The 26,983-nt window shown below is 43.9% G+C and overlaps 1 protein-coding gene across 2 annotated transcripts; it reads right to left on the reverse strand.

The window, feature by feature from the left end:
* Positions 1–39: 39 nt before the first annotated feature.
* Positions 40–4,980, reverse strand: LOC133918584 (uncharacterized). 2 transcript variants are annotated; one of them, XM_062362523.1, is made up of 5 exons: positions 4,701–4,980; positions 1,543–1,793; positions 850–943; positions 379–445; positions 40–281 (listed from the first exon to the last, which is right to left on the reverse strand). In XM_062362523.1, exons 1-5 carry the CDS (start codon positions 4,757–4,759, stop codon positions 228–230), a joined length of 525 nt encoding a protein of 174 aa, XP_062218507.1. In that variant the 5' UTR covers positions 4,760–4,980; the 3' UTR covers positions 40–227. The 2 variants fall into 2 exon arrangements, with proteins under 2 accessions (XP_062218507.1, XP_062218508.1); XM_062362524.1 differs by having other exon boundaries at positions 1,543–1,798.
* Between the last annotated feature and the right edge of the window lie 22,003 nt (positions 4,981–26,983).

Here is a 26,983-nt window from a genome sequence, read left to right on the forward strand (position 1 = left end):
GCATAAGAGGTTTGAAAATATATGATCCAGCTCAGCACATGACGAACAAGAGCGATATTAAGCATTGTGAACACAACTAGTAAATAATATTTTACATTTGCTTAAGAGAGGGATGCCATCCTGTCTCCAGGATAATCCATATTCATCACCACACAAGCTTTGAAAACTGAAGTTGCGATCTCAGAGATTAATAATGTGACCTCAAACAATACCATTGAATTAACCAACTAATCATATAGACCTTCCTGGTCCCAGCTGTTCACGAGGAATTCTACCATGTCCTGCCAATAGAAAACCGAATGCACAAGTAAATGCATTGTTTTACAAAGAATGTATGCGAAAAGGAAAGATGGCATGCAGCGTTTCTTGAGATCTTACACCAAGAGGGATCGGTCGTGCAAAGGGTTTCGTGCTTCCGAGCAGGCTCTCGTATGTAGCATTCCAACTGCAGTCACCAGGCACAGACAAGTCAAAACAGAGTGGTGCCAAAGTGACATCAGTGCAAAAGCCGTCATCAGAAACTACCCTAATTTCAAAGCATTTCACAAGATTCTGCATTTGTGGAGCATCACCGCTACATTGACAATCAGGTAACAAGCAGATTGGAGATTGCTGATACATATAGCATATCAATGGAAACTGCAGACAGCACAATTTATGGTATTTCACGTAACAATTCAAAGAATGACAGAAACTGCAATCTCGTCATTTCCAAGCTGGTACTCAAGAAGGTCTTTCATATAACCAATACTAGAAAAAATACTAAAAAGATGTCTTGGTTATTGAAAAACATAGAAAATTCCAGATCTCTGGGCTTCCATAATCAAAAGGGAAATGCAGATAACTGACCTTAGCTTCGGTCCTCGAAGTTGTTGTTGACCCTGAGAATTACGCCTTCTGTTTCCAACCCACTGCTGTCTAGTCTGGTTCCATAGTAGAAGACCTATGGTTGTACAGATGGAAAAAAAAAAATCAAATCAGTGAATAATCTACGTGTTGTGTTTATCGTTTATATCATAGAAAAAGATGAAGGGTTGTAACCTGCTACCTTCCCTTTAGAGTTGGGATTCGGGAGGCATGAGAGCAAATGATTTATGATGTGGCTATGTGGCCATTATGAGGGTTTAAATTGGCTTATTGCCAGACGCACGCTCAGTTAAAGAATTCAAATGACTCAACTTTCCAGATTATAAAGCATAGTTAACAGGTAACAGAAATTAACTATCATTTAGAGTAGCAACATTACGAAGCTTTAACAACTATTGCATATGGCCATGCTAGGCAATAAGTTGCAAACATATATATCATACATCAAATTGTAAGATTGCCATGTTCCTAAGTAAACGTAGAAATTTCTAAAGCACAAACACACCATGTTGAAATGCAATCTACATGAGCATGAATGGAAGTTCAAATTACAAATATTAGGCTAGTGCTATCTGAAAGTACACGGGAGTATGGAACAAACATTTAGGATTACAAAACAAGAAAACATTATGCACACCGTATTTAATGCAATTGCTGACATGAAAATGATCTTACCTTGATTTACAAACTCATTTGGGTTACTGCCACTTCCAGCTGCGTGTTGATCATTAGATTGTGCTGTTAAGCTCATTGAAGACATGCTATGTCGGGAATGCATGGCACTGTTCTCCATTTCGTGCGGGCTTGTACTCCAAAAGTCCTCAGACAAACTACGCTTTTTTATTGAGCGCCCTTGAATTCTTAAACCTTTTGTAGGCTCATCGACAGCTATTATTGGAGTAGGCTGAGCACATCCAAAACAACCTCTGCTCTGTTGCAAACCAGGATTGGCCAACAAATGATTACCACCAGGTACTTGGGATGATAAGTAGCACAAACAAATAGAAAAGGGCTTATGTAAAAACAAAAAAAGGGCGTACCCAGTGCTGAAAGTTAACATACATTGTGGGGTCTTGGGACGGGAATTTCTAGGCAGCCTTACCCTTGCATTTTTTTACAAAGAGGCTGATTCAAACCCAGGACCTCCAGAACACAAGTGGATAGAAACTATCACTGAGCCAGGCCCACCCTTCTTTTGTAAAAAACATATAATTCGATCAATTCCTGAAGGTAGATTAGTACAAGTTTTGCACAAGTTACCAGGTCCAGCTATAGCTAACAGGTTGGAAATCATCAGGATGACTGTCATCCAGTAGCCATGAAGCATTTACTACCTAAGGCCAAACCCTTTCACTCTTGTCAGGCAGGCTTTTTGTTCACTCAATCATTTGATATATATTATCTACAGAATAAAAAGTAAAAAACAACTAGGGCGTCAAGGAACAAACTCTCAAGGCAGTGAAACCAATTACCAACACAACAACAAAGCCTTTGTCCCAAGCAAGTTAAGGTAGGCTAGAGAAGAAACCCACAAGATCCAACTAAAAAGATGATGAGAAACCAATTACCAATATATAATAAATTTAAATTGAACTAGCATTTTGGATATCAGTCTGTTACTGCAGGTAACTAGCTTTCCACCATTACTAGCCAGTATTCTTAAATGAACCATGAGCCCATAACATTAAGACATATCACACTTTTAAAGAAATTGCAAGTAAAGATACATGCCTCATTCCAAACGGGCACAGAAACAGGAGCTAACAACTTCCTCTTTTAAGTTTCTCGAATAAATGCACACTGTGATATTAATCTACAGGAACAAACCCAATCCTCGTTACTCTTTTATGCAAAACCTCCGTAAGAGGCTGCTGATTGCAAGATTTAACGAGCTGGAAAGAAAAGTATCTCAAAGGAAACTGTCGGTGTATCAGGAACCGAGGGTCCTGAGTCCCGAGGCCAGGCCGGCCATCCGCCACGTGTCGCCATTCCGTGAGATCCCTCCTGCGGAGTGAGGAAAGTTCAAGTCCCGGGAGAAGGTGCTCGGGGCCACAGTCACTGGTTCCCGAGCACCCCGGTTCCCCGATGATCCGTAAAGTCTAAAGTTCCGGGAAGAAAGTGCTCGGGGAAGTGCCCGGTCACCCCCGAGCACCCTAGTCCCCCGACGATCAGAAGAGCTAAGTTCCGGGAGAGAGTGCTCGGGGGCTGCCGCAGCCCCCGAGCGCTCGGTTCCCCGAGGGTCAGTATGAAAGTGCTCGGGAGAGAGTCCTCGGGGCTGCACGTGGCAGCCCCCGAGCTCTCGGTTCCCTGAAAGATCTGTGCAAGAGTGCTCGGGAGAGAGTGCTCGGGGTTGCGCGTGGCAGCCCCCGAGCACTCGGTTCCCCGAATGTTCGTGCAAGAGTGCTCGGGGAGGTAAACAGTGCCTCCGAGCACCCGGTATCCCGAGGGCAAGGATAGGCATTCTCAGGAGAGAGTGCTCGGGGAGGTGAACAGTACCCTTAAACACTTGATGCCCCGACGACCCAGAAAGGTCCCCGAGGGGCCCGCCGATGAGGTGTCAATCAGTTAGAGGTCCGAGGTCGCATTTAATAAGTGTGCGTGGCCTGATATCCCCAACTGCTCCCGCTGCAGTGTCAGTTCCTGCCATGATTTGGCAGAGAGGCGTGGGGTCATTAATTGCACGGGTCCCGTCCCGTATCATCCGGTGTGTCTCGGGATAACGTTGCCAGGATCAAGACGTTCCGCCTGCCGCCCTGCCGTGGCAGAGGAACAAGACAGGACGGGCACGCCGGGTTGCTCTGTGGCTGCCCGGTGGGCTCCCTCTACGGCGTCCGTTGCCAGGATGTTTATGGTGACAGGTGACCGGGCGTGCGCTGCGTTTTCCACTCCCCGGTCACTTCACCCAGAAGAAAATGATGACGCCTTTCCCTCCTTCCCGTTTGGGGCATGTCGCAGCCGGCGAGTGCATAAAAGAGTCGGCACACAGAAGAGGAAGAGGTACCCAAGAGAGACTGAGGAGGCCGAAGAGAACCCAACCCAAAGAGACCGAAGATACATCCGAGACATCCAAGAGACCGCAAGCATCGAACACAGAAGCACCAAGAACCGAACCACAGACCCTGCCCAAGAACAAGGAGCTCCAAGCTCTTAGTTAGACAAATATTCTTGTAACCAGTAACATCCTTGAGGGACTTCCTCAGGACAGTTATTACATCCATACAGGAGTAGGGTATTACGCCCCCGTGCGGCCCGAACCTGTCTAAATTTTCGGTGCATTTACTCCTCTTTGCACTAGATCTTCACCCCCACCACCAGCCGTTGCATTTACTTTCATCCATCTCTTCGACGAACTTATTCAGGATCATCCCCCGGCCGAATCTCTAAAAATAGGTCTCTCGAGATCCCTGCGACAGGAGTTAATCCTCCGACAGAAATCTAACACCAAAGCAAAAGCATCAGGACGATAACCAGCATTGCCGGAAAATCACCAAGAGTTCTCTATGCAGCTAATGTCCACCCTAAAAATTACTACTAGGATACAATAACAAGCAACGTTCATTTCAAACGGCTAACCGTTACAGGGCCAATCTACAGGGGGAAACTGGCCTGTTAACTGGGTTTTGAGATTTACAGCCAATCCGGACCCTGCTTCTGATCCAGACAGAGGTCATTATGGACCAGTAACCGGTAACAGTAAAAAAATCCATCTCACCAGCGGCTACAGCCAATCGCGTAAACCCAATCTACACCAATCACGTCAGAGCAGCAAGCGGGCAAACCCAGCAGTAGATGACGACGAGACGAGAGAGCGAGCGAGAGGGAGGCGTACGTACCCGACGCAGGCGACGAGGCGGCGCACCCAGGAGCAGAGCGACCCGCAGCTCAGCAGCATAGCATCCGGTCCCGCTCGCCGGCGAAGGCGGCTAGAGCAGCAGAGGCCGCGCCCACGATCTCCGAGAACCCTAGCCCCGGCTTGGCACCAGCGGACGGATTGGAAGAGATTCGGCGTCGCCGAGAAAAATCCCTTCCTCCCGCCGCTTGCACGCTTCACGACGAATTTATCCCCATTATTTTTCCGGCTCGATTAGATGACGCGGCGTTGCGATAATGGCGGCCTCCCTCCTTATCCGCAGCATCTCACCTCGCTTTCGGTTTCGGAGGAGGAATCATTGCGGCCCCACTGCGGGCGGGGAGAGATCTCGCGCGTCCGTGGCCAGATCAGCGGCCGAGCGCATGGTGACGGGCGGGCCCCACGGGATCGTTCCGGGCTTTGGGTTATCTTGACGTGACAACCCTGCCGTTCAAGCCGCGGTTAGGCCGTCGGTTAGTACCGTACTGCTTTCCAAACCTCACGGACCCGAAGAAAATTTTATGAGATACTTACCGAAAGATCTCTAATTTATATTTTTTTTTCTGATTTAATAGTTGATATATATAATTAAAAGGAAAGAGAGACACGTGATAAAAAAAAATCTTTTTTATAAAATCGAATTTTATAAAATTTCTTTCTTACAAAACCCGGCTTAAATAAGTGCATCACAGTCATATTAGTGCCGTGGATCTTCCGAAGACGTGAGACCCCTAGGATTTGGAGACGCTAGCATATCGGCACGTGTTTTTTACCCTATTGCGGGTTAAGAACACCTGTATATACATCTTCTAAAGATATGTCATATTTTATTAATTTTTTAATTATTGATTATTTATTTCTCACCAAGCTAGCGCACGACTCTGCTAAAAAAGGGCAACTGGATTATATGCAATCGAGAATATGTCAGTGCTAAAATTTGCCTAGTCAGTAATAATCTTTGATAACATATATTCTTCCTAACCGAGGAGTTCCTCCGATTAAATAGAACATTTTCTAAGTACGCAGGAGTTCATTTGACCGAATAGAGCTCTATCGACATAGGCTTACCTAGTCAGGGATTTACTTCGGACCGCAAAAGCCTAAAGTTTGCATTCTCCTTTTTCTGCGTCCTTTAGGAATATCTTATTAAATGCATGTGACTTTTTAGCAGAATTGAAATGACTCGTAAAAAGGTTTTTGATATTTGAAACGCCAATGACGTTGTTAATCTAGAGTAATAAACTTCTCTCGTCGTTGCAACCGTTGGGAGTGACCAAACGATGAATTAGTTGTACAGCTTGCGCCCCTTGTGGGCGCATTTGAACGACAGTACCCGTCCTCATGGTGACGGTGAACAACCTCAAGGCCTAAATGGCGGCGGCGCACAAGCGAAGATGCGATAGCATCCCGAGCTGGTTGCACATCATGGGCACAGTCCTATTCGAACTGAAAACCTAGCTTCAAGAGCATAATTTTTGTAAAACTTCTTAATTCTACATCAGCAAACTCTATCCCCACAGCTGGTACGAAGTGATCCGGCACTTCCGACGCACATATTAATCCCTACAACATAACACACTTATTGCGATCAGCAATGTGCCAAATATACAAATGATATACTATGCTCATGATGGAATTATGCCTATAATGTTATTTGCACTTACACACAATGGAATTATGCACTTTCATAGAGTGTTGCACCTATCATCCTTGATTAGAAAATCATTTGGCATCGACGCGGATAATATGGGTGCAAACAATGTTGACGTGGACATTGTGGGTGCCGGGACCACGAGGATTCTAAGGTTGGCGGCGACAAGGCAGTCTTCATGTTTATCGCCAAGGTGGTGTTCGAGTAAGGTTGGCGACGATAAGGTTGACGTCCAGGGCAAGGTTGCACCTGTTGTTGTATAGGGTATCACCGTCTAGGTCATCGCTGTCATCCCTGTCTCTGTCGTATCCCATCTCCATCTAGGGCGTTGCCATCGAGCTTGTCGTCGTCACGTCTGTCATCGTTCAGGGCGGCGCTGTCCTAGCCATCACCCTTTAGCCCATCACCATCAAGGTTGTTGATGGATCGTCGCTCTTGAGTTAATCACTGGATCGCCGCATTCAAGGACGTTGCCGACACTTGGCCTCGGAGTTCCAGTGACCTGTGAATGTCGATGCTAGGTGCAACTATGGGCAGGCAAATAAGGGACAAAAGCACAAAACATTGAAAATGTGTAATGGGTTATCTGTGAAAAGTGCAGAGTGGGATGGTGGGATGAGTTCGGATCATTGGATGTGGATTGGATGGCCTCTGATGCTGGGTTGCACAATGAAGCCGGTTTGCGTCAAAATTTTCGCCATTTGTTTTTCAGCCAGTCATACGACATTTTTTACTCCAACTGAAAGAAAGCAGCCAAACAAGTTTTTTTTTTGATGTTTCTCCACTAGGTGTAACTGTAGTATCTGTTTATGAGTGCGCACTCACCCTACACACAACACACACCTAAACACACATCATGCATACATATGACCAGCTTTACAACTACACACAACATGAAGGTCATGTCCTTAGATATATTATCAGGACCCACTATGGATCCCGTAGATAATAGTTACATCGTAATACCTTTGTGACGTCACATGAAAGAGGCTCGGGAAATTATTCAGATCCAAACGCCCAGGTGTGCGAAGTGGGATCGATCCCAGTCGCTCAGCCAAACAAGCTTGATGAACTGCCAGTGCTTCTCACGTCATGCACGCAAGCAAGCGTTTCCGTTTCCAGTGCAGCGATGACGAGAGCATCAGCACCTTGTAGCAGTGGATGCACGTTTACAGCCTTTGAAAAACCATGTTTAGTTGACTATATTTACAATTCCAGCATACTCTAGCTGATACAAATTTACAATCTCCTCATGTCTCAATCGAGCTTCATTCGTAGCCTACTCGGCGGCAGCTCACGTAGGTGGGCATGCTTATCGGTGCTATAAAATTATATTCATACGAGTAACTATTCACGATTTTAACTTTTACATCTATAGTTAACAAAATATAAAATCAGCTCAGCTTGCTCAGATAAATAGAACCAATTAAATACTTTTCTTTTTAACAAATATTATTCCATTCATCCTATTCTCCTTCAACCTGTTTATAAAATACAGTTCTACTAACTGGTTTGTTGTTTGGTTCTTGATTTGTTTAGGAACACACACTACAAGGTCCAACGCAGACACTAGAAACCAACAAGTCCCTACCCATCTCCGTCACCGCGAAAACAAGCATCGAAACCACTTATTGCCAGAGAGAATCGACATCAGTCAGTTAGCCTATAGTTATTCCTATGCGAGAGATAGAATTCTTCATGACCAAAATTTTCCTTCAATCATTTTTTATATATGAAGCAAAAAGAAAGAAAAGATAAATTGGTTTAAACCTCAAAGTCATGAAAAATTCAGTAAATCTCATTTTAGAAAACAGAAATTTAATTAAAAGCATTATTCAAGCTAAGTCAGGTCTCACAAATTAGAGCATATAAAGAGACTTGGACTTGCTACTTAAATGAAAGGATTTCGAAGCAAAATCGTTGCTAATTCGACAAGGATTGTATTATATAATTATTCTCTATTTTTTATTACTTAATTTTGCACATTTCTGCATAATTAGACCCCTTCTGAAATGGTAGAAATGTATAGAGGAAACCAGAAAGCTGCTGGGGATAGCTAGATAGCGTCTTGAACGGAGCAGGCTAGCTCTAGGACGTTGTCATTTACCTGGGATACCAATTTTGCATTTCTCACAATAAATCACTGTAGAAATAATCAGAATTTACACAAAACCCATAGCTCTGAACACCCTATCAGAGGTCTACAAAGTTCTCTGCTGCTCATCGCGCTCGGAGAGGAAATTAAAGGGTTCCAACCACAACCTTGTTATGCTTTTCATTAAGGCTTAGTGGATGCAGAAGGAAGGACGCAGAGACAAATTAAAAGATATACTTGTTGGTGTATTAGGTAAAGAGTGTCTCATATGGCGGGTCCCATACCGCGAAGTGTCAGTATATGATAGGTATGGTTAAGACTATAGCCACATCATATGACTAGTGAGAAGCTTGTGCGACCAACCTTTGATCGCGTAGCGAGATTCTGCGACCAACTCTCGTTGGTCGCAGAGCAGATACCCACCTACTTGGTCAAATATCAATTAATGTTGCATACTCTAGTGTTTTTCTCTTCTCCAGTCACTTGCTTTCGGCGTGATATGGTTGTGAGGCAGTGTGGAATTATAGTGACCCGTCTCGTAGTATTTAATCTCGCGAAATGGTCTGATGGATGAGCGTGACGATGTTTGATGATGGTACATGACGCACAAGACGATCAGAGCAGGGCAGTCATGCCTATCCAACATCATGATGTGCTAGAGGTAGTTGGCTCCATCATGTGCAAGTCTGCCGTAGGGTTTGGCACTCCGTTTGTTTGTGCATTTTTTCTCCTGGTATATGAAAGGGTAAAGATATTCTGTAACAAGTTCACCCAATTCATAAGGCAATACATAAGACGTAGGACTATTATCTCACGAGAGGCCTGAACTTAGATAAACTTTGGTGTTCTTGAGTCCAAGTTGTTACATGTGTATAGGAAACGCGGATCAACGTGCACGTCATCTGGTATACCCCGGATTATTGTCAGGGATCATTCCCCGACAATACTGTAGGATCGTGTGGCCCTCTCTTTTGCGTCATATGATATGGCAGTACAAGAACCATCTTCGTATAATCATGTCGTGCAGGGCACGATGCAGGTTATGATACTGACGATGAGTAGTAAGTGTATAACTACCGTGTACGATTGTCCTATACTTATATAATTTTTCTAGGGTTTTCTAGATTCTTAAAGCATACTGATGTATCATGGAAAGAAGTTCTTGAATGTATGAAAACTAATAGTAGGTTCTAGGATATCCCTTAAATAAACAAGTATATCCATAAGTTTAAAGATGACACAATCTTACTATAAAGAAATCCATATGCTACATGGCAACTCCCATATATATATATATATATATATATACTACATCTAGGGTATAGAATATTATTCTGGTGTCCCATGCAACCCCCTTCGACCTACTCTCCTAACCCACCTCCCACAGCCCACGCGCCAGCATGCACACGCTCACCCGCATGCGCCACGTGGCGTGATGCTAGCCTCGGCGCTCGCCTTGCTTCAGTCCCGCACTCTATGCCCGTGCTTACATGTGGCGTGACGCTAGCCCATGCCAGCGCACCGTGCCACGTGGCCACCCAGCCGTGCACGCCCGGTGCACGCGCCCATGTGCCAGTAGCTGTTATCTAATAGTGTTAAGTAGTTATCATCCAATAATTCTTCAGAGTGTCATGTAGCTGTTATCTACTAATTATTCAGTAGTGTCTAGTAGTTGTCCAGTAGTTGTCACTCAGTAATTCTTTGGTAATTCTTCAATAGTTGTGTAGTAGTTGTCAAACAGTAATTATCCAGATATTCTTCAGTAGTTGTGAGTAGTTTTCTTCAGTAGTTTCAAAGTCATAGAATTTTTTTTAGTAGTGTCAATAGTCATTAATAGTTCAGTACTTAGTAGTTACAATTCATAGTAAAATTGTTCAGTGGTGTGGCAATAGTGTTAGTAGTTGTCAATAGTTTTTTTCAGTAGTATCAGTAGTTTTTTGTCAGTAGTTGTTCAATAGTTCAAAGTCATAGTAAAATTATTCAGTAGTGTTGTCAGTTGTGCTAGTAGTATAAGTAGTTTTATAAAGTAGTTGTCAGTAGTTCCAAGTCATTCAGTAACTTCAGTAGTTGATGCGGGCGACAGTGGCGCATGGGTACGGAGGCGGGGGTGAAACGTGACGGGCAGTACGAGCAAGCACAGGGGCGCACGCGACGGGGGAGGGCATGTGGCACGAATGCTCAGGGTGGGAGCAGGGGGCCAATGACCGACTGTGGCAGGCGATGGGCTGGGTTGGTTGGGTGTAGAATAAATATTCTACACCTTGGGTATAGAATAACACTATCGTGTGTATGTGTCTATATATATATATATTATGTGCCTAGACTCAACTCTAGTTACTGTTGCGCTACCCCTAGTTACAATAAAAAAATAGTAGTGTTAATCCACAAGACATGGAGTTACAAACAAACATAAAAAAAATTAGTTGCAATTACGTTATGAATGAACGTAACTCCTAACGAATTCCTTGTCTAATGATGTACAACCTAAGAAACACGATGGTAATCATAGTGCAATTTAAAACGTAACTCATTAGCTTCTCAGGTTGCAATTATATACTTCTGGATGCTCGGTTGTAATTGGTCTACCTAGCAGATTATAACTAATAGTTTTTTGAGTTGTAACTAGGGGTTGCACAACAGTAAACTACATTTTAACTAGGTGTAGAATAGACTCGCTGTGTATGACACACACACACACACACATACATGCAGAGTTAGGGGAACCTGCGAAGGGGGAGTTCAAGTTCAAGCGGAACATGAGCCAATTGACAACCATAATCGCGATCTATATTGACAACTCGTCAGACTACGCACAAGGAGCCTTCGACTAGTTTAAGATCCCATCTAGGCTAGCCACTACCCCCCTTGTAATATGTCTGAAGATCAATACCAGAACACATGACATATGATTATTATCCTCCGAGAGGTTCGAACCTATATACATCTCTATCTTCCGGTGCTTGATTCGGTAGCAGGGAGTATTCCCCTAATTTATTCATATATTCGTAAGATTGGTGGTTTACTAATCATCGACAACTGGTGTCATCCATGGGGATCGTAACCAACAATGCTGAATCTTCGCCACGAGCCATGTTGCTGACTTCACCTAAGACTGCGTTGAAATTCGACTACTCAGACGAAGACTTCTATGATAAATTTGCCCTATCGCCTAATGGTCTGATGATCGACTGGGTGTATCTAGGCGACACCTTCCTTGGCGATGATTCCAACGATGACGCAAGTCATTTTATGGATGTGTGTGTCAAGGCATACGATATCGAGCTCGAATCGCTCGATAACTAAGATGTTCACACAAGCGACATTTGCCACAAGTCGGGATCTTCTTCGAGGCTTCCGATGATATGGATTGTCGAAGATCCTTCCTGGAGGCGTCCTCTAATGACAAGTCCATGATGGACATAGACTGCACTTCCAGTGGAACATACCCCCGAGAAGTTTTCACTATCTTGTACGGAAGTAGTAAATAGTCTAACCCTATATAGGATGACGACCCAATGGATGCAAATACCAAGTCTCTTCCCCCACCAATGACAACACCTCAGGAGCAAAGCCCTCCTGCTCACCTATATCCTCATATCTACAGTCAAAGACGATCTACTCGGGGGAGCAACTCTGTGATCTATTACAGGGGAACTTTGAAGGAATCGTAGGTGTGCCAAAGACATCGCCATCAATAACCCTCATACAGTCAAAGAGCTGATGAACATCTCTAACAAGGCATCCAATGTTGAGGAGACCCTTTTTTCATCAAGAAAAGGGAGCAAGACGTATGACGCCCTCAACTCGGACTTGATGGTGACTCTTCAAGGAACCAGCCCTAGAATGCCCATGATTAGGCACCCGAGGTGCGAAATTGTACTTTGATGTATTGCTAATGCTCAAAAGTTTAGGGTCTAGGGCAACCCTCCTCTCCCCGAGTGGAGAATGCATACGATATGTTTTATAGATTGACTTCCTGGTTACAAACAACGTAGCCGAGTTCGAAGGCTTGTTCGCCAGCCTTCAAGTAGCTCCTACACTTGGCCTCCACTGCATCTTCATGAATTGAGATTAATAGCTGGTGGCGAAGTGAGTTGGCAAGGAGTATTAAACCTCATATAAGACTATGACTGTTTACCTTACGGAGGTGATAAAGCTAGAAAACAAATTCACCAGGATCGAGAAAGACAATTGCCTCGCCGATAGTCTTTCCCGACTAGCCACCTCATGATCTGCAGGACATCTCGGGATCTTTTAAAAAAGACTCTCGAAGCCGTTCATGACATCATAAGACAACACGAATGAAGGAGCAATGGTCCAAGAGACCTATAACCAGCTCTGGATATCACTAGGAATTGACCCTCCACAAGGAGTCACAGGGGAACTTGTAACTCCACTCGAGTACGAAGATATGTGGATAGGTCCAATCCAAAAGTTTCTTCAAGTTTGACTCATACCCGAGTACAAGGCACTATCTGAGCAGGTTTTCCATGGGTTGGGACGTATACCCTGGTCGAAGATACCCTCTTGTCAAAGAGGTGCCCATGGAGTGCTCATGACATGCATATCTGAGAAGCATGGTAGCAAACTACTCGAAGAAATTCGGAGGGGTGTGCGAAGCTCTCGCTCCCTTCCCAACCCTGGTCAGAAAGGCTTTTAAACAAGGTTTTTACTGGCCTACGGTTCTCCATAATATGAGCGAGATGGTAAAAGGATTCGTTAAGTGCCAGTTTCACATCAGATGTGTCCATCAACTAGCTCAAGCTCTACAAACAATCAATTATCGTGGCCTTTTGCAACTTGGGGTATGGATATTCTGGGGTCCTTTTCCAGCAGAACTCGGGGGCTTCAAGATCCTTTTCGTCTCCTTTGATATCTTTACTAAGAAAGGACTCAAGTGCTGATACGATCAGTCAAATATCAAATCCCTTCGGAGCTACTACAACCAAGACATCTAACAACGATCCCTCCAAGCAGGGAACATGGTTCTAAGACCTGTTTAGAGCCAACGAAACAACAACAAGCTATCTCCGAAGTGGGAGGGTCTTGACACGATGGTCGAATCTACTCGCCTTGGGTCTTTTAGCAATGGAGGATGGATGAGTATTCAATAATTCTTGGAACGTCGACCTACTCCAAAAGTTTTATGTGTAAGTGCTAAGAGTAAGTTTACACTAGTAAAGGTTCATATTTCCTGTAAGGTCACTTAACTATGTGAAAAAAGGCTAAGGGTGGCGGGTCATAACAGACATGGATGATGGGTTCCGCACCCGTCACCCCGAACGCATCACTGGTGACTAGTCATTGGTGAAGGGTCCCGCACTCGTTACGAAAGGTGTGGCATGATTACAATAGCAAAAGGAGGGATTTCATTGAATTGATTGAACTCCTCCTCATGAACGACGTTTGCAACTCCAACGATGCATCTTTTCCCAGCGAGAACCACATGGTGTTTCTTCTTTATTGTGTCAGTCACATAAAAGACTTGACGAACATCTTTAGCGAGTACTAAGGGTTCAGACTTGTATCCGACATGATTGAGATCAACACTAGTTAATCCATACTTCTCATTAGTGACGTCCTATGTCCCATGTACCCAACGGCACCGAAACATGGCTACATTGAATCCCAAGTAGTTTAGCTCACAGATCTCCTCTATTTGACCATAGTATATGCCCCTCTTCATGTCGTTGTTATAAGCATCTATGTAGGCACCACTGTTCTAGTATATGCTCTTCTCATCTTAGGGAATCGTGTAAAATATATATCTGTTTATATCGTACCCTTGATATGTCATATTTGTGTATATTGGGCCTGATGCCAATTTTTTCATCAAAGCACTTGTAGGAATACTCAATTGACTGATTTGATCTTGGAACTAAGTCGTGAACATTTGCATATATTGTCTTGCAACCCAAGCTTCAGTCTGCCCTGGATTCTCTTCAAGTAGCATCTGCTTGTGCTCATCGACATATGAGCACACTTCGCTCATTTGTTGCAGCACGAGGAATTGAGTTTGGTTGTATGCCTTCGGATCAAGAGTTATTGCCATCTTCCCTAGAACCCCTACACTTGCGAGCCTCCCCACATGACGAGACTTAGGCACGCTAATTGGGTTATTTGGGTCAATGAATTAACAGACCACTCCAATGCCTCCTCCGTCACATAACCCTGCACGATGCATTCCTAAGGAAAGACTTGATTCTTTACGTACGACCTGAGAATGCCATATATCTCTCATATAGAAACATGTGATGCAGGACACGGGGCCAATGTAGTGTATTTCCTTCACAAAATGAGCAGTGAGATGTACCATGATATTGAAAAAGGATTGTGGGAAATACACCTCAAGAACACATAAAGTCCCAAGGTGTCTTTTTTCTTGTCTAGGTCGAGCACCTTTTATTCAATTGCATTGAAGAAAAAGGACATGCTTAGGATAGCCTCGTGAACCTTAATTTGGAGGATGTTCCTAATAGCTACCGCAAGTAGTGATTGCATCATCACATGGTAATCATGAGACTTCATCATGGAAAAATTCATGTTCAGCTCTTTCATCGAAACAAGTCTTGCGATGTTGGATGATTAACTGGAGGGAACTTTCACACTGTGTAAGAACTCGCATAATTCTTTTTTCTCCTTCTTGGAGAGAGTGATAGTTGTTGGTGGTAGGTGTTTTCCTTTGTCCATATCATGTGCATGGAGCTTCGGCCTTAAGCCCATTTCTTCATGGTCAGCATGCGTTCTCATGATCATTTCCTTTTCCCTTCATTTGGAGCAATGTACCGACCAGACTCTCGCAGATATTCTTCTTTACATGCATGTTGTCGATAGAGTAGTGTACATTTAATTTTTTCTAATACACTAGCTCGTATAGTATTGATTTCTTATTTCTTATTTCTTTTTGTTCATTGTTCTTGGAGGATCATTTTTTGCTTGCCAAGGACAACATTGATATTCTTAACCTAATTGTGGACATCTTCCTCGCTAAAATGCCTCGGAGGTAACGTTTTCTCCCTTATGCCATCGAATTGCTTGTCCATGTTTTGGTACGGGTGCTTCCTGGGAAGGAAACATCGATGTCGTATGTACACTATTTTCTTTAAGTAGTTCAACTTCAAACTGCATGTGTCATCTAAGCAACGAGGGCAAGCTTCACCTTTTCTTTTGCTCTAACCTGACAAGTTACAAAGTACTGGCAGATCATTGATGGTGACGAACAGCATGGCGTGCAAGGTAAAGTACTCTTACTTGTACTAATCCCAAACCTTGACGCCTTCCGACCAGAGTTTCCTAAGATCATCGACTAAAGGACAGAGAACACATCGATATCATTGTCAGATTGTTTCTGTCCTGATATAAAGATCTATAATATAATGTATTTTCACTTTTTACAAAGCTAGGATGGAAGATTATAGATCAATAATACAACAGGTCAGATGCTATGTGAGGTACTTATGTTACCGAATGAATTCATACCATCTATGCTCATAGCAAACCTAATATTTCTCAATTCTTCAGCGAACCAACTAAATGTGGAATCAATGATTTGCCACTGAGCGAAATCCGTCATGTGCTGTATCATTGTATTGTTCTTACGACCCTCCTTATGCCAAAAACACCAATTAGGCCTCCTTTTTGTTGGCAAACAAACGCTTCAGATAGAGAATTACAGGAAAATACCACACCACCTTTCTAGGAGGCCCTTTACTTTTCTTGCCTCTATCCCTGTCAACATCGTCATTTCTACACTTATTTTGATGAGTTTCACACACGGGGCATTGGTCTAGCTTTGCATACTCTCCATGAAATAAGATAAAATCCCGCTTACATGCTTGTATTTTTTTTCTATTTCTAGTCCTAAAGATAAATTATCTTCTTCGCGTCGTAGATGCCCTTAGGCACCAAGTTCCCCTCAGGTAGCATGTCCCTTAGCAGATCCAACAATGCTTTGAAACTCTTATCAGTGTTACCATGGGTTGCCTTCAGTTGTAGACGCTTTAGGTTCTCAAATATCCGCGTGTACTTCTCCTTACAGTTGGGATAAAGTGGCATCTTGGAATCTCATACAAATTCTTGGAACTTAGCAAACTCACCATTATTATATTCGTCATGCCGCTCTACATCCCGCACCATCTGGTCCACATTCCCCACAAAATTCTCAAGATCATTATCATTAAAACCTAATATGTTATCGTCCCTAAGATCATGATCCATATCACAGGGTTTAAGTCCTTGAGCCACACTGTCAGCATTGAGGGTCCGATCCATCTCTCCCTTGTTAAGGCCTTCCTCACCATGTTTGTTCCACCATGTAGCCACCACAACGATTCCGAATACTACTCAGAGTCATGATCTTTTGTCCCAGGGTCTCATCACATTTTATGTTTGGAATCTCTTCCGACACATGAAGGGTAGTTGGAACAAAATCCCAGAAAAACGCACGCACGTCCCTGACAGGTGAGCACAGTTTCCAAGCGTCATCATGATCTTTTGCCAGGAAAAGATTATTTTCACCACCACATGAATTTTTCGCCGTGACGGTTCAAAAGTTGAAAAACCGCTAGGTGAGGAGCTACCTCTCCTCATCCTTTTCGTAATTTTGAAAAGTTGGAATGATATTTCTTGGTTGACTCAAAATTCCTACTTAGATGAGATACCTTCTCAAGGGCTTACGCAGCTACCCGGAGGTGTCTAAAATCTCGACTAAATGACCTGAGTACATTCGGATGCCTAGATAGATGTACATACTACCCGAAGTACCGAGTTACCACTCAAAGAAACAGCATGTCTGGATGTTTCCCTTGACTGGGCTAAGTTATCGATCTGTCACAACCTCACTTCACATACTGATGAGGGGCATGATGATGAGTAATATATAACTATCGTATATAAATGTCCTATAAGTATATGAATTCCTTAGTATTTCCTACATTCTCAGAGCATACTGTTGTATCTAGGAAAGGAGTCCCTAGACAACAGGTTCTAGGATATCCCTTAAATAAAGAAGTCTATCTCTAAATTTAAGGATGACAGAATCCTACTTGGAAAAGAGTTTGAATGTTATACGGCAACCTCCATATATATATGGAGCCAGGACCCTTACAGAGGGGGAGTGCAAGTTCAAGGAACACGAGCCAATTGGCAAACCACAATCACGATCTACATCGACAACTCGCCATACAACGCAAAATGAGCTTTCGACTAGGTTAAGATCCCATCCAGGCTAGTGTAGCATCCCAAATTTTTTAAATATGTCATTAATTAGTCATGAGCATTATTATCATCATAATTCAAGTTTTGAGCAAGTAACAAATGCAATTAAAATTTGAACAAGAATTGCTAACTTTAATAATAGGTGATGCTTTGTGAAGGAGCTCACAAAATCACTATGCAAATTAGGATTTAAAATAATTTTATAAATTAGTCCATGCTATATGAGGAATATTAGTTAATTTTACTGAATTTTTGGGATTTAAATTAAAGCCTTAAAAATTGAAGCAAGTTAGAAAAGTTTGTAACTTTGAAGAATTTTAATTTGAGTTTGGCTTCGGATTTTTAGATCAAACTAGCTAAAATGGGTTGTATATGAATTATATAATCCCTATTTTTTTTAAAATTTTTTTTTTGAGCACAGGAAGGTCTTCCTTTGGATGGGGAAAGAGGGAAGGAGTTTTTTCTCTCTCACGCGGTTACTGTTCATCGCATAACTAGTACTCATCCGGACAGAGTACAAAAGAGCACAGAAGGGCATCGCCACAAAGCCGACCACGTCACAGGGACATCGCCACGTTGCCCATTCCGTGTTGCCGCTCCTCAGCACTCTGCCCTCAACCTACACCGTTGAGTTGATCCAAATCCCTGGACATCTTCTGCCCTCTCTCCCTCACTGCTCTCACTCTTGCTTCTTCTCCACTGAGCCCAATAGAAGAGCAACAGTAGCAGCTGAGCAAGCAACCATGCACAGCAGTGGCTGTTGGTTACGACTCCAGGATCACAAGCATGACCAGTCCGTTGAACCATGACCACACAAGCGATCAGCTGACGCTCCCTCGACCACGCTCCCGACCAGCTAGTTTTGACCACGAGAGCGACCAGCTAGTTCAAGCCATGCGAACAACCAGCTAGCGTGAGCTGTACTCGAACACGCATGGCCTGAACTAGTTGATCGCTCTCGTGGTTGGAACTAGTTGGTCAGGCGCGTGGTTGAGGGAGCGTCAGCTGGTCACTTGCGTGGTTGCGATTCAGCAGACTGGTCGCGCTCGTGATCCTGGGAGTCACAGCGATCTGCCCTATTGCAGGAGCTTCAGTGTGTCTCTTAGTTTCTTTTATGGATGGTTAGCTCACTCACCGACTGACATTTGGTGATTCTTTCTCTCTTGGGGGTCTTCTTCGGTAGCGAATCCGCTCTCATAAATTGGATGAATCTTAACTTGATGATTGATCATCATGAAGTATTTCTATTTTCTAGAAAATCGCATAAATATTTCTCAACAACAACTTCTCTCATCCCCGCGGATCTATTCCAAATTCTAACCAACTGCTGGTATCAGAGCCGAAAGGGCACAACATCAACTCATGAAGATGTCGATCGTTCCTTAGGGCGAGGTGGTGTGGGAGAGTGGTCGTGGGTCGTTTCAGTACCCGCAGTTGATGGCTATGAACTACACGAGCTGGATGATTCATGTGCAAGTGATGATGGAGGATCAAGACGTCTGGGAAGTAGTTGAGCTGACGACTAGTGCGGCTGTCGATGAGAAGAAGGACAAGAAGGTGAAGTTGCATCTCTTTCAAGCGCTCCTGGAGGACCTCCCGATGAAGGTGGTGAGGAAGAAGACTGCAAAGGAGGTCTGGGACTATCTCAAGACAAAGTTCGTTAGCGCAAATTGCATCAAGAATGTGCGGCTGCAGATGTTGAACAGTGACTTCAACACCATGCGTATGCAGGAGGGAGAGACGCTGGATCAGTAGGCTAGAAAGCTCAACGCCATGTCTGTTAGGTACGCCAATCTAGGGGAGATGCTCGATGAGGATGCATTGGTCAAGAAGCTATTTGACATCGTACCAGATCATTTCTTGAGTGTGATCACCGGGATCGAGCAGTTCTACAACCTCGACACCATGCCATTCGAGGAAGTTGTGGGGTGGCTGAAGGCTTTTGAAGACCGTGCTCGCCCACGTGCATCTGGTAGTGACAACAATTGTGACAATCAGCTTCTGCTCACTTAGGTCGAGTGGCATGTGCAGCAGAAGAAGGACGATGACAAGTCCTCATCAAAGAACAAGGAAAATACCACCCTTTAGTAGATAACAACTGCGACCGGGGTGGTCATGGTCATGGCAAAGGTGGTCGTGGTGGTACATCGCGTAGTGACAAGGAGAGCGACTTGGACGATGGTCGCTGCAATAAGAGTCACATCAAGTGCTACAATTTCTACAAGATGAGGCACTACGCAAATAAGTGCAAGGCACCAAAGAAGAAGGAGGAAGAGAAAGGTGAGATACACCTCACACGTACTGATGACACTGAGCCAGCCTTACTGCTCGTAGTGTCGAAGGAGACTGCACCGATGCTGCATCAAAGGTGGGATGCTGTGTTGCTAAATGATGAGAAGTTGAAGCCAGAACTGCGTGACACCATGGAAGGAGGCTCCAACTCTGAGGTTTGGTACCTAGACAATGGAGCTAGTAATCACATGACTAGTGATAGAGAGAAGTCCAGAGAGCTGGACGAATGTATCATTAGCAGGGTGAAGTTCGGGGATGGCTCCACGGTACAGATCATGGGCTTAGGGTCTGTTGTGTTCAGTTGCAAGAACGGTGACTAGTGGCTATTGTAGGAAGTCCACTACATTCTAAGACTGTACAATAATATCATCAGTGTAGGATAACTTACCAAAGTTGATCACAAGGTGATCATGGATGCTAAACATCTACGTGTGTATGATGGAAGTCCTGCACGTTTGCTAATGAAAGTGAGGCAAACTCCAAACCTCCTTTACAAAATTGAGCTACATCTAGCGACACCAGTCTGTCTCCTAGCTAGTCTTGAAGACTCAGCGTGGCTCTGGCATATGAGGCTCGGACATGTCAACTTCACAGCTCTGAAACTACTTGTTGACAAGGAGATGGCGGCAGGCGTGTCGCCGATCACACACCTAAACCAGCTATGGCAACAGTGTTTGGTGGCGAAGTAGGTGTGGCAGCCATTCCTGGCAGCTGCAAGTTTTAGAGCGGAGAAGCCACTCGAACTGCTACATACGGACCTGTGTGGTCCAATCACACCCACGACCCTCACCGGTAACAGTTACTTTATGTTAATTGTTGATGATTACTCACGGTGGATATGGGTGTATGTGATCAAAACGAAGGATCAAGCCTGCTCTGTGTTCAGAAAGTTCAAGCTGCAAGTCGAGAACATGAGTGGGCGACGCGTCAATACTTTGAGAACAGATCATGGTAGGGAGTTACTCTCTACCATGTTCACCTGGCTCTGCAAAAAGGCTAGGATCGAGCGGCACCTCACCGCGTCGTACACGCCACTGCAAAATGGCGTGGTAGAGCGGAGGAACAGATTCTTGATGGTGATGGCGAGGTCCCTTCTCAAGAGCATGAACGTGCCTAGAAGATTTTAAGGGGAGGCAGTGTGGCACGCGGTGTATCTGATGAACCACTTGCGGACGAAGGCGCTGGATGCTCGCACCCATTCGAGGCATGGAATGGAAGGAAGTTGCATTTGGCGCACCTTCGTGTGTTCGGCTGCATAGCGCATGCGAAGGTGACAACACCACACTTGAAGAAACTCCTCCTCGTTGACAAAGTCGAATGGATCCCCACCGTCTGCACCTGTACTCCAACTCCACTCCATATTTTCTTCAAATTTGACATCACGACATACATGAACTTTCCCGCACCATGGATCAAAGAAACAATGCGCCTTGCAGCTGTCCTTGATGCCAAGATATAGCATCAAGCCGGTACTTGGTGGCTCTGTGCCTCACGCGTGGTGGCCCGGTAGGCGTGCCAGCGCTCGTGGCACAAGGCAATCCAGCTCCTTCATCGACTCCTCTGCCAAGTGAGGTGACGCCGGGAGGGCTAGTAACCACGGCTTGTGCTGCGACACGCGCGGCAGCAACCTCCCCGAAAACTCCCACCACTCTTTTGATGTCGCCAACTCCTGAAACATTGGTAGATGATCTGTCCACACCGCTACCGAGTGGGAGTAACAGTACAGACGAAGGGCCGATTCATTATAGGCACATCGACGACATCATAAGAGATGCTCGAAGGGTGAAGATTGACGAGGAGGACATGGAAGAAGAGGCCATGCTCATCGAGACAGAGGAGCCATCTTGCTACCTTGAGGCCACTGGGCAGTAGGTCTGGGAGGATGCCATGGACAAGGAGATCGAGTCCATAGAGAAGAATAACACTTGGACTCTCACAGCGCTGCCGGCTGGACATAAGTCAATCAGACTTAAATGGGTTTACAAACTGAAGAAGAACACAAAAGGAGATGTGATCAAGCACAAGGCAAGGCTTGTCGCCAAAGGATATGTGTAGCAATAAGGAATCGATTGCACCGGTGGTGAGGTTGGACACCATGCGCGTCATCCTTTCTATTGCAGCCAATCGAGGTTGGCAGGTTCATCACTTGGATGTCAAGTCGTCATTCTTAAATGGTGAGCTCGGAGAGGAAGTATACATGGCCCAACAAGAGGGTTTTGAGGTGAAGAATAAAGAGCAACTTATGCTCAAACTCAGCAAGGCACTGTATGGACTTCGGCAGGCGCCACATGCATGGAATATTCGGTTTGATAGGAGCTTGAAGCAACTCGGATTTGTGAAGTGTGCTCAAGATCATGCCGTATACAAAAGAGGATCAGGTCTTGCAGGTGTGATAGTCGAAGTATATGTTGATGATCTCATTGTGATAGGAGAAAGTCCAGAAGAGATCATGGGATTCAAGAAGCATATGATGAGTGAGTTCAAGATGACTGATCTCAGATTACTCAACTACTATCTCGGGATTGAGGTAGCTCAAGAAGATGGGTAAATTACAATCAAGCAAATAGCGTATGCGAAGAAAGTCCTTGGTCAATACGGAATGCTGGATTGCAATCCCACAAAATTCCCCATGAAACAAAGGGCGTAGCTGCATAAAGATCTAGATGGAAAGCTAGTTGATGCAACTGAGTATCATCATATCATTGGTTTCCTAAGGTATTTTCTCCATACAAGACCTGATCTTTCTTTTGCTGTTGAGGTGACAAGTAGATTCATGGAGAAGCCCACGATGATGCATCGTAAGGTAGTGAAGCATATTCTTCGGTATTTGAAGGGCCCTGTGTGTTATGGTCTTGTGTATACCAGAGGAGGAGAAATAGAGGAGATCACCAGCTACATAGGTAGTGATCTAGCTGGTGACATGGATGACAGGAAGAGTACTGGAGGTATGACCTTCTATATCAATGATAATCTGGTGTCATGGAACTCGCAAAAGTAGAAAACGGTGGCTTTGTCTTCGCGCAAGGCTAAATTCATGGTGGCAATGGCAGCGACATGCCAAACACTGTGGCTTAGAAGTCTGCTGGGGAGTTGATAGGAGAAAAGCCAAAATCAATGAAATTGTTTGTTGACAACAAATCAGCAATTGCATTGATGAAGAATCCAATGTGTCACAGCCGCAGTAAACACATCGACACCAAGTTTTACTTCATCCATGAGTGCGTTGAAGGAGGCCAGATTGAGGTAGAGTTCATATGCATAGAGGAGCAGCGAGCCAATGCTCTGATGAAGGCATTGCCGGCGGTGAAGCTGGCGGTCATGCGTCATCTTTTGGGAATTTGTGATCTTGGCCCACGTCAGGATTAGGGGGGAGTATGTTGGACTTAATCCTAACGTGGGCATCGGGGACTCGTTTCACGCTGTGTAGAAGCAAGGAGTATGTATACGGTTCGTGTATGGCTGGGGCGTCGTTTAGGACTTTGTAATGTGCGGTGTACATGGGCCTAGTTCTTGTCAGAGTCTGAATCGTGGGATGACACAATTCATGTTAGGATTCAGAGTTAGTAGATGCTATAAATATGAGTTGTAATATCTAGTTTTAAAAGTGGAAGTCAAGTCGCAAGTTTAATGGAGTCGTAAATTATTCTCCAGTGAGTTTTCATCTTGCTTCTTATGTTTCGTTGTTCTCGTCGAGAATTTTGTTCTCATCAAGTATTAGGTACTTCTTGTCAAGTAGTATGTGACTCGCACGTAGCTGCTCGATTAACGTGATCAGAGAGTAGCATGTACGAGGCAGGCACGTGTTCGATTACAGCTCGCACTAGCTGGTCATTCGCATGGCCTGAACTAGCTTGTCACTCTCATGGTCAGAACTAGTTGGTCAGGTGCGTGATCAAGGGAGTGTCAGCTAGTCGCTTGCGTGGTCACGGTTCAGCAGACTGGTCATGCTCGTGATCTTGGGAGTCGTAACTAACAGTGGAGCTCAATAGTGACCTTTCCCTCATCTTGCTACAGCCAGGAACTACAGGAGAAGGCCACCCGCGAGCTACTCCGCCGCTTCCCCGCGCCATAATCGTCTTTCCTGTGGCCGAGCTTTGTCTCCTCACCAAGCTGCAGCCCACAGCCGAGCTCTCCACTGCACTGTCTCCCCACACCGGGCAAGACCTATGACGAGAACCTCGACAAGCCGGTGAGTCTCCTGTGCCCGCTTTCTTCCCCTTCCTGTTGCCTCCCTCTCTCTCTATGTATGCGTGTCTGCTAGCGCCTTGTGTATAAAACTACCACCTTGCATCGTCGCCGGCCATCCTCTGGCCGTCGCTGTCGACCAGCTAACCATAAAAATGGAAACCCCTCGTCGTTCGGGTGACGATGGAGCCTTTCCTGGCCGCAGCTGTGCCACCGTTCGCCACCGGTGAAACCTTGGCGTGCCGCCCAGCCATGGCTTCCTGTGTGAAGCATGACCCTGGTCAAGCGTGCACATGGGTCAACAAGCCTGGCCCATTGGCCACCTCTGGCTAGCTGAGCCTTGGTGAAAAACTACTTAGAGCTTTTAATATTCGAATGATCCTTGAAATTGTGAAATCGAATTATTACATGGTCAACTCGGCTGAGTCATGTAAAATAAGTAGGAAAATGAATATAGCTCTAAAAATAGCGAAACTAATTTTGTTAGCTTCGTATGATCATGTCCTTATATGTCAAAAATGCTAGGAGCCATGAACTATGTACTGAAATTCTTATGATTAATGAAATGTGTTTAAGCTTTAATAATTCATATTAAATTGTTGGTAAGCTCAAAATTGGTCAAACCAATTTTGTTAATCTCTTTATCTTTTTCACTATTCATTAAAAATATTGATCTTCACGTTGTACTTAATTATTTTTCTAATTAGGATTAACCTTTGTTTAAGCTTAATTAATTTAGGAGATTTGTAAAATAATTAAAAATAATCCAAATTAAGAAAATTATTATGCTATAAAATAATAACATGATGCATTAAATCTCTACTATTATCATGAATTGTGGAGCATCTCTCATCGCATATCATCCATACTCATTGTGATGCACCGTTCTTTCAATTTAGAAAACAACATTTCGGAGAGTCATGTGGTTGAATCCGAAGGTGAACCAGTGGAATTCGTGAGTGAAGAACAGGAGGCACCAATAAAACATCTATCATATTTCTCCTATATATTTGATGAATTGTTGGTCAATTTGCTAGATATTGCTATGTGTTGTATATGCATGTTATAGTGAGTTAATATCGGGAATGTGGGTAGATTCTATTTGTTGTATGGTACCTATCTTGATAAAATTGTTGATCATAATCTTTGTAGGCTAGGTATAATGTGACATGATCTACCTTAAAAGTGATGCGATAATTGCTTAGCCTTTGCATAGGTTTTCGGTATAAGTCGAGTGGTGGTTTATCCATCGTTTGCGAGCTATAAGACTTTCAAACTATTGTTTCACGAGAAGGACAAGTTAGGATGATGAGTTTGTGAGATTGAAACGAGATGAGGGTGGGAGTTAGGGGCAGTTCGTGAGAGGAGATTCAGATGCCATAGACCGCTTGTATTGGTTAAGTATCGATTGTTGATGTTGTTAGTTTAAGCACTTTTTTTACTAACCACATACTTCAATATGAGAAAGATAAGCCGAATACTTTTTGTAGCTATGACCTTTTAGCTTGAACATCTACGGTGTGAGCGGGTGGGTTTGTCGAGACATCTAGGTTGCTCTGGGAGTAGACCTAGCTAGCCTCCGCACCGAGAGGCGCATACCTCAATCGGCTGGGGCTTAATTGGGAAAAATTGTTACGGGTACCCCTTGTGTAGCATGATTAGTGTAACACATGTCCCCATTGGTTGGGGTTTAATTGGGAAAAGTTGTTACAATACCCTTTGTAGTATGATCAGTGTACAAGCCGAATGGTCTCGTGTCGTGTGTGTAAAGAAGTACTCCCCTACTGGGTGTAAGATCAATTTAAATTGCCTCACTCTCAGTCATGAGCATACTTAATGTTCATTTGGACATCAATCGTAGATTTTCGTTCAATTTGATGGGATGGAAAGAATGTGGGTTTTTAGAAGAAACATATGCTGATGTTTATTTGAGTTGAGCAAGTTTGCATTCTTGGAGGTTTCGGTTATTGTCGAACAATATCAATTGTTCATGTTATTATATTGAATAAAGTGTTTTTTCGCTGAACCAATTTAACTTTGTGGCTACTCCTTGCTATTCAATCAAATGCATTACCCTTGAAGTAGTCGGGACTACTATATATTCATACTGTGTAAGTCTTACGAGTACTTTCATACGCAATGTAACGACGAACTAGTGTATGGATATTTCTATCCTGTTGGTGCCAGCGATGAGCAGGAATAGAGGAGGTTTAATCAAGCTAATCTTTGGTGTCGACGATGGGGAGGAGTAGAGGAGGTTTAATCAAGCTAATCTCGATGGAGCTATTTGGGCAATGGAGCCATTGATCTTTTGTTGTTAATACTTTCGTTGCATATGAAAACTCTGATATTAAGTAGAAACTAAAATTGTGAACAAGTATGTAATAAAAGTTAAATATTTGCACTCTATTCATATCTTGTGATGAAACTATATTATAAATGGTATATATTGTGATCTTGGGTTTTATTGAGCATATATCAAGACTACTGAAATTGTTCTCGTTTTAATTGAATACTGGCTGCGATGGATATTTTAGATGAGTGTTAGCACTCGACGCGTCAAATGACGGGTGTGCGTTAGCTCTTATCTTTATAGACAGCCGGTACTGTTGATTAAGTCGAGTGTGATTTGGACGGTTTTGACAGCTAGCCTTTGGCACCCTTGTAATTTGTCTAAAGATCAATACCAGAACACATGACTAGGGTTATTATTCTCTAGGACGTCTGAACCTGTATAAAGTTATGTCTTTTAATGCTTGATTCAGAAAAAAGAGTACCACTACTTTATTCATGTATTTATAAGATCGACGATTTATTAATCGTCGAT

Source organism: Phragmites australis, chromosome 5 (genome assembly GCF_958298935.1).
Source record: "Phragmites australis chromosome 5, lpPhrAust1.1, whole genome shotgun sequence".
Lineage (NCBI taxonomy): Eukaryota > Viridiplantae > Streptophyta > Magnoliopsida > Poales > Poaceae > Phragmites > Phragmites australis.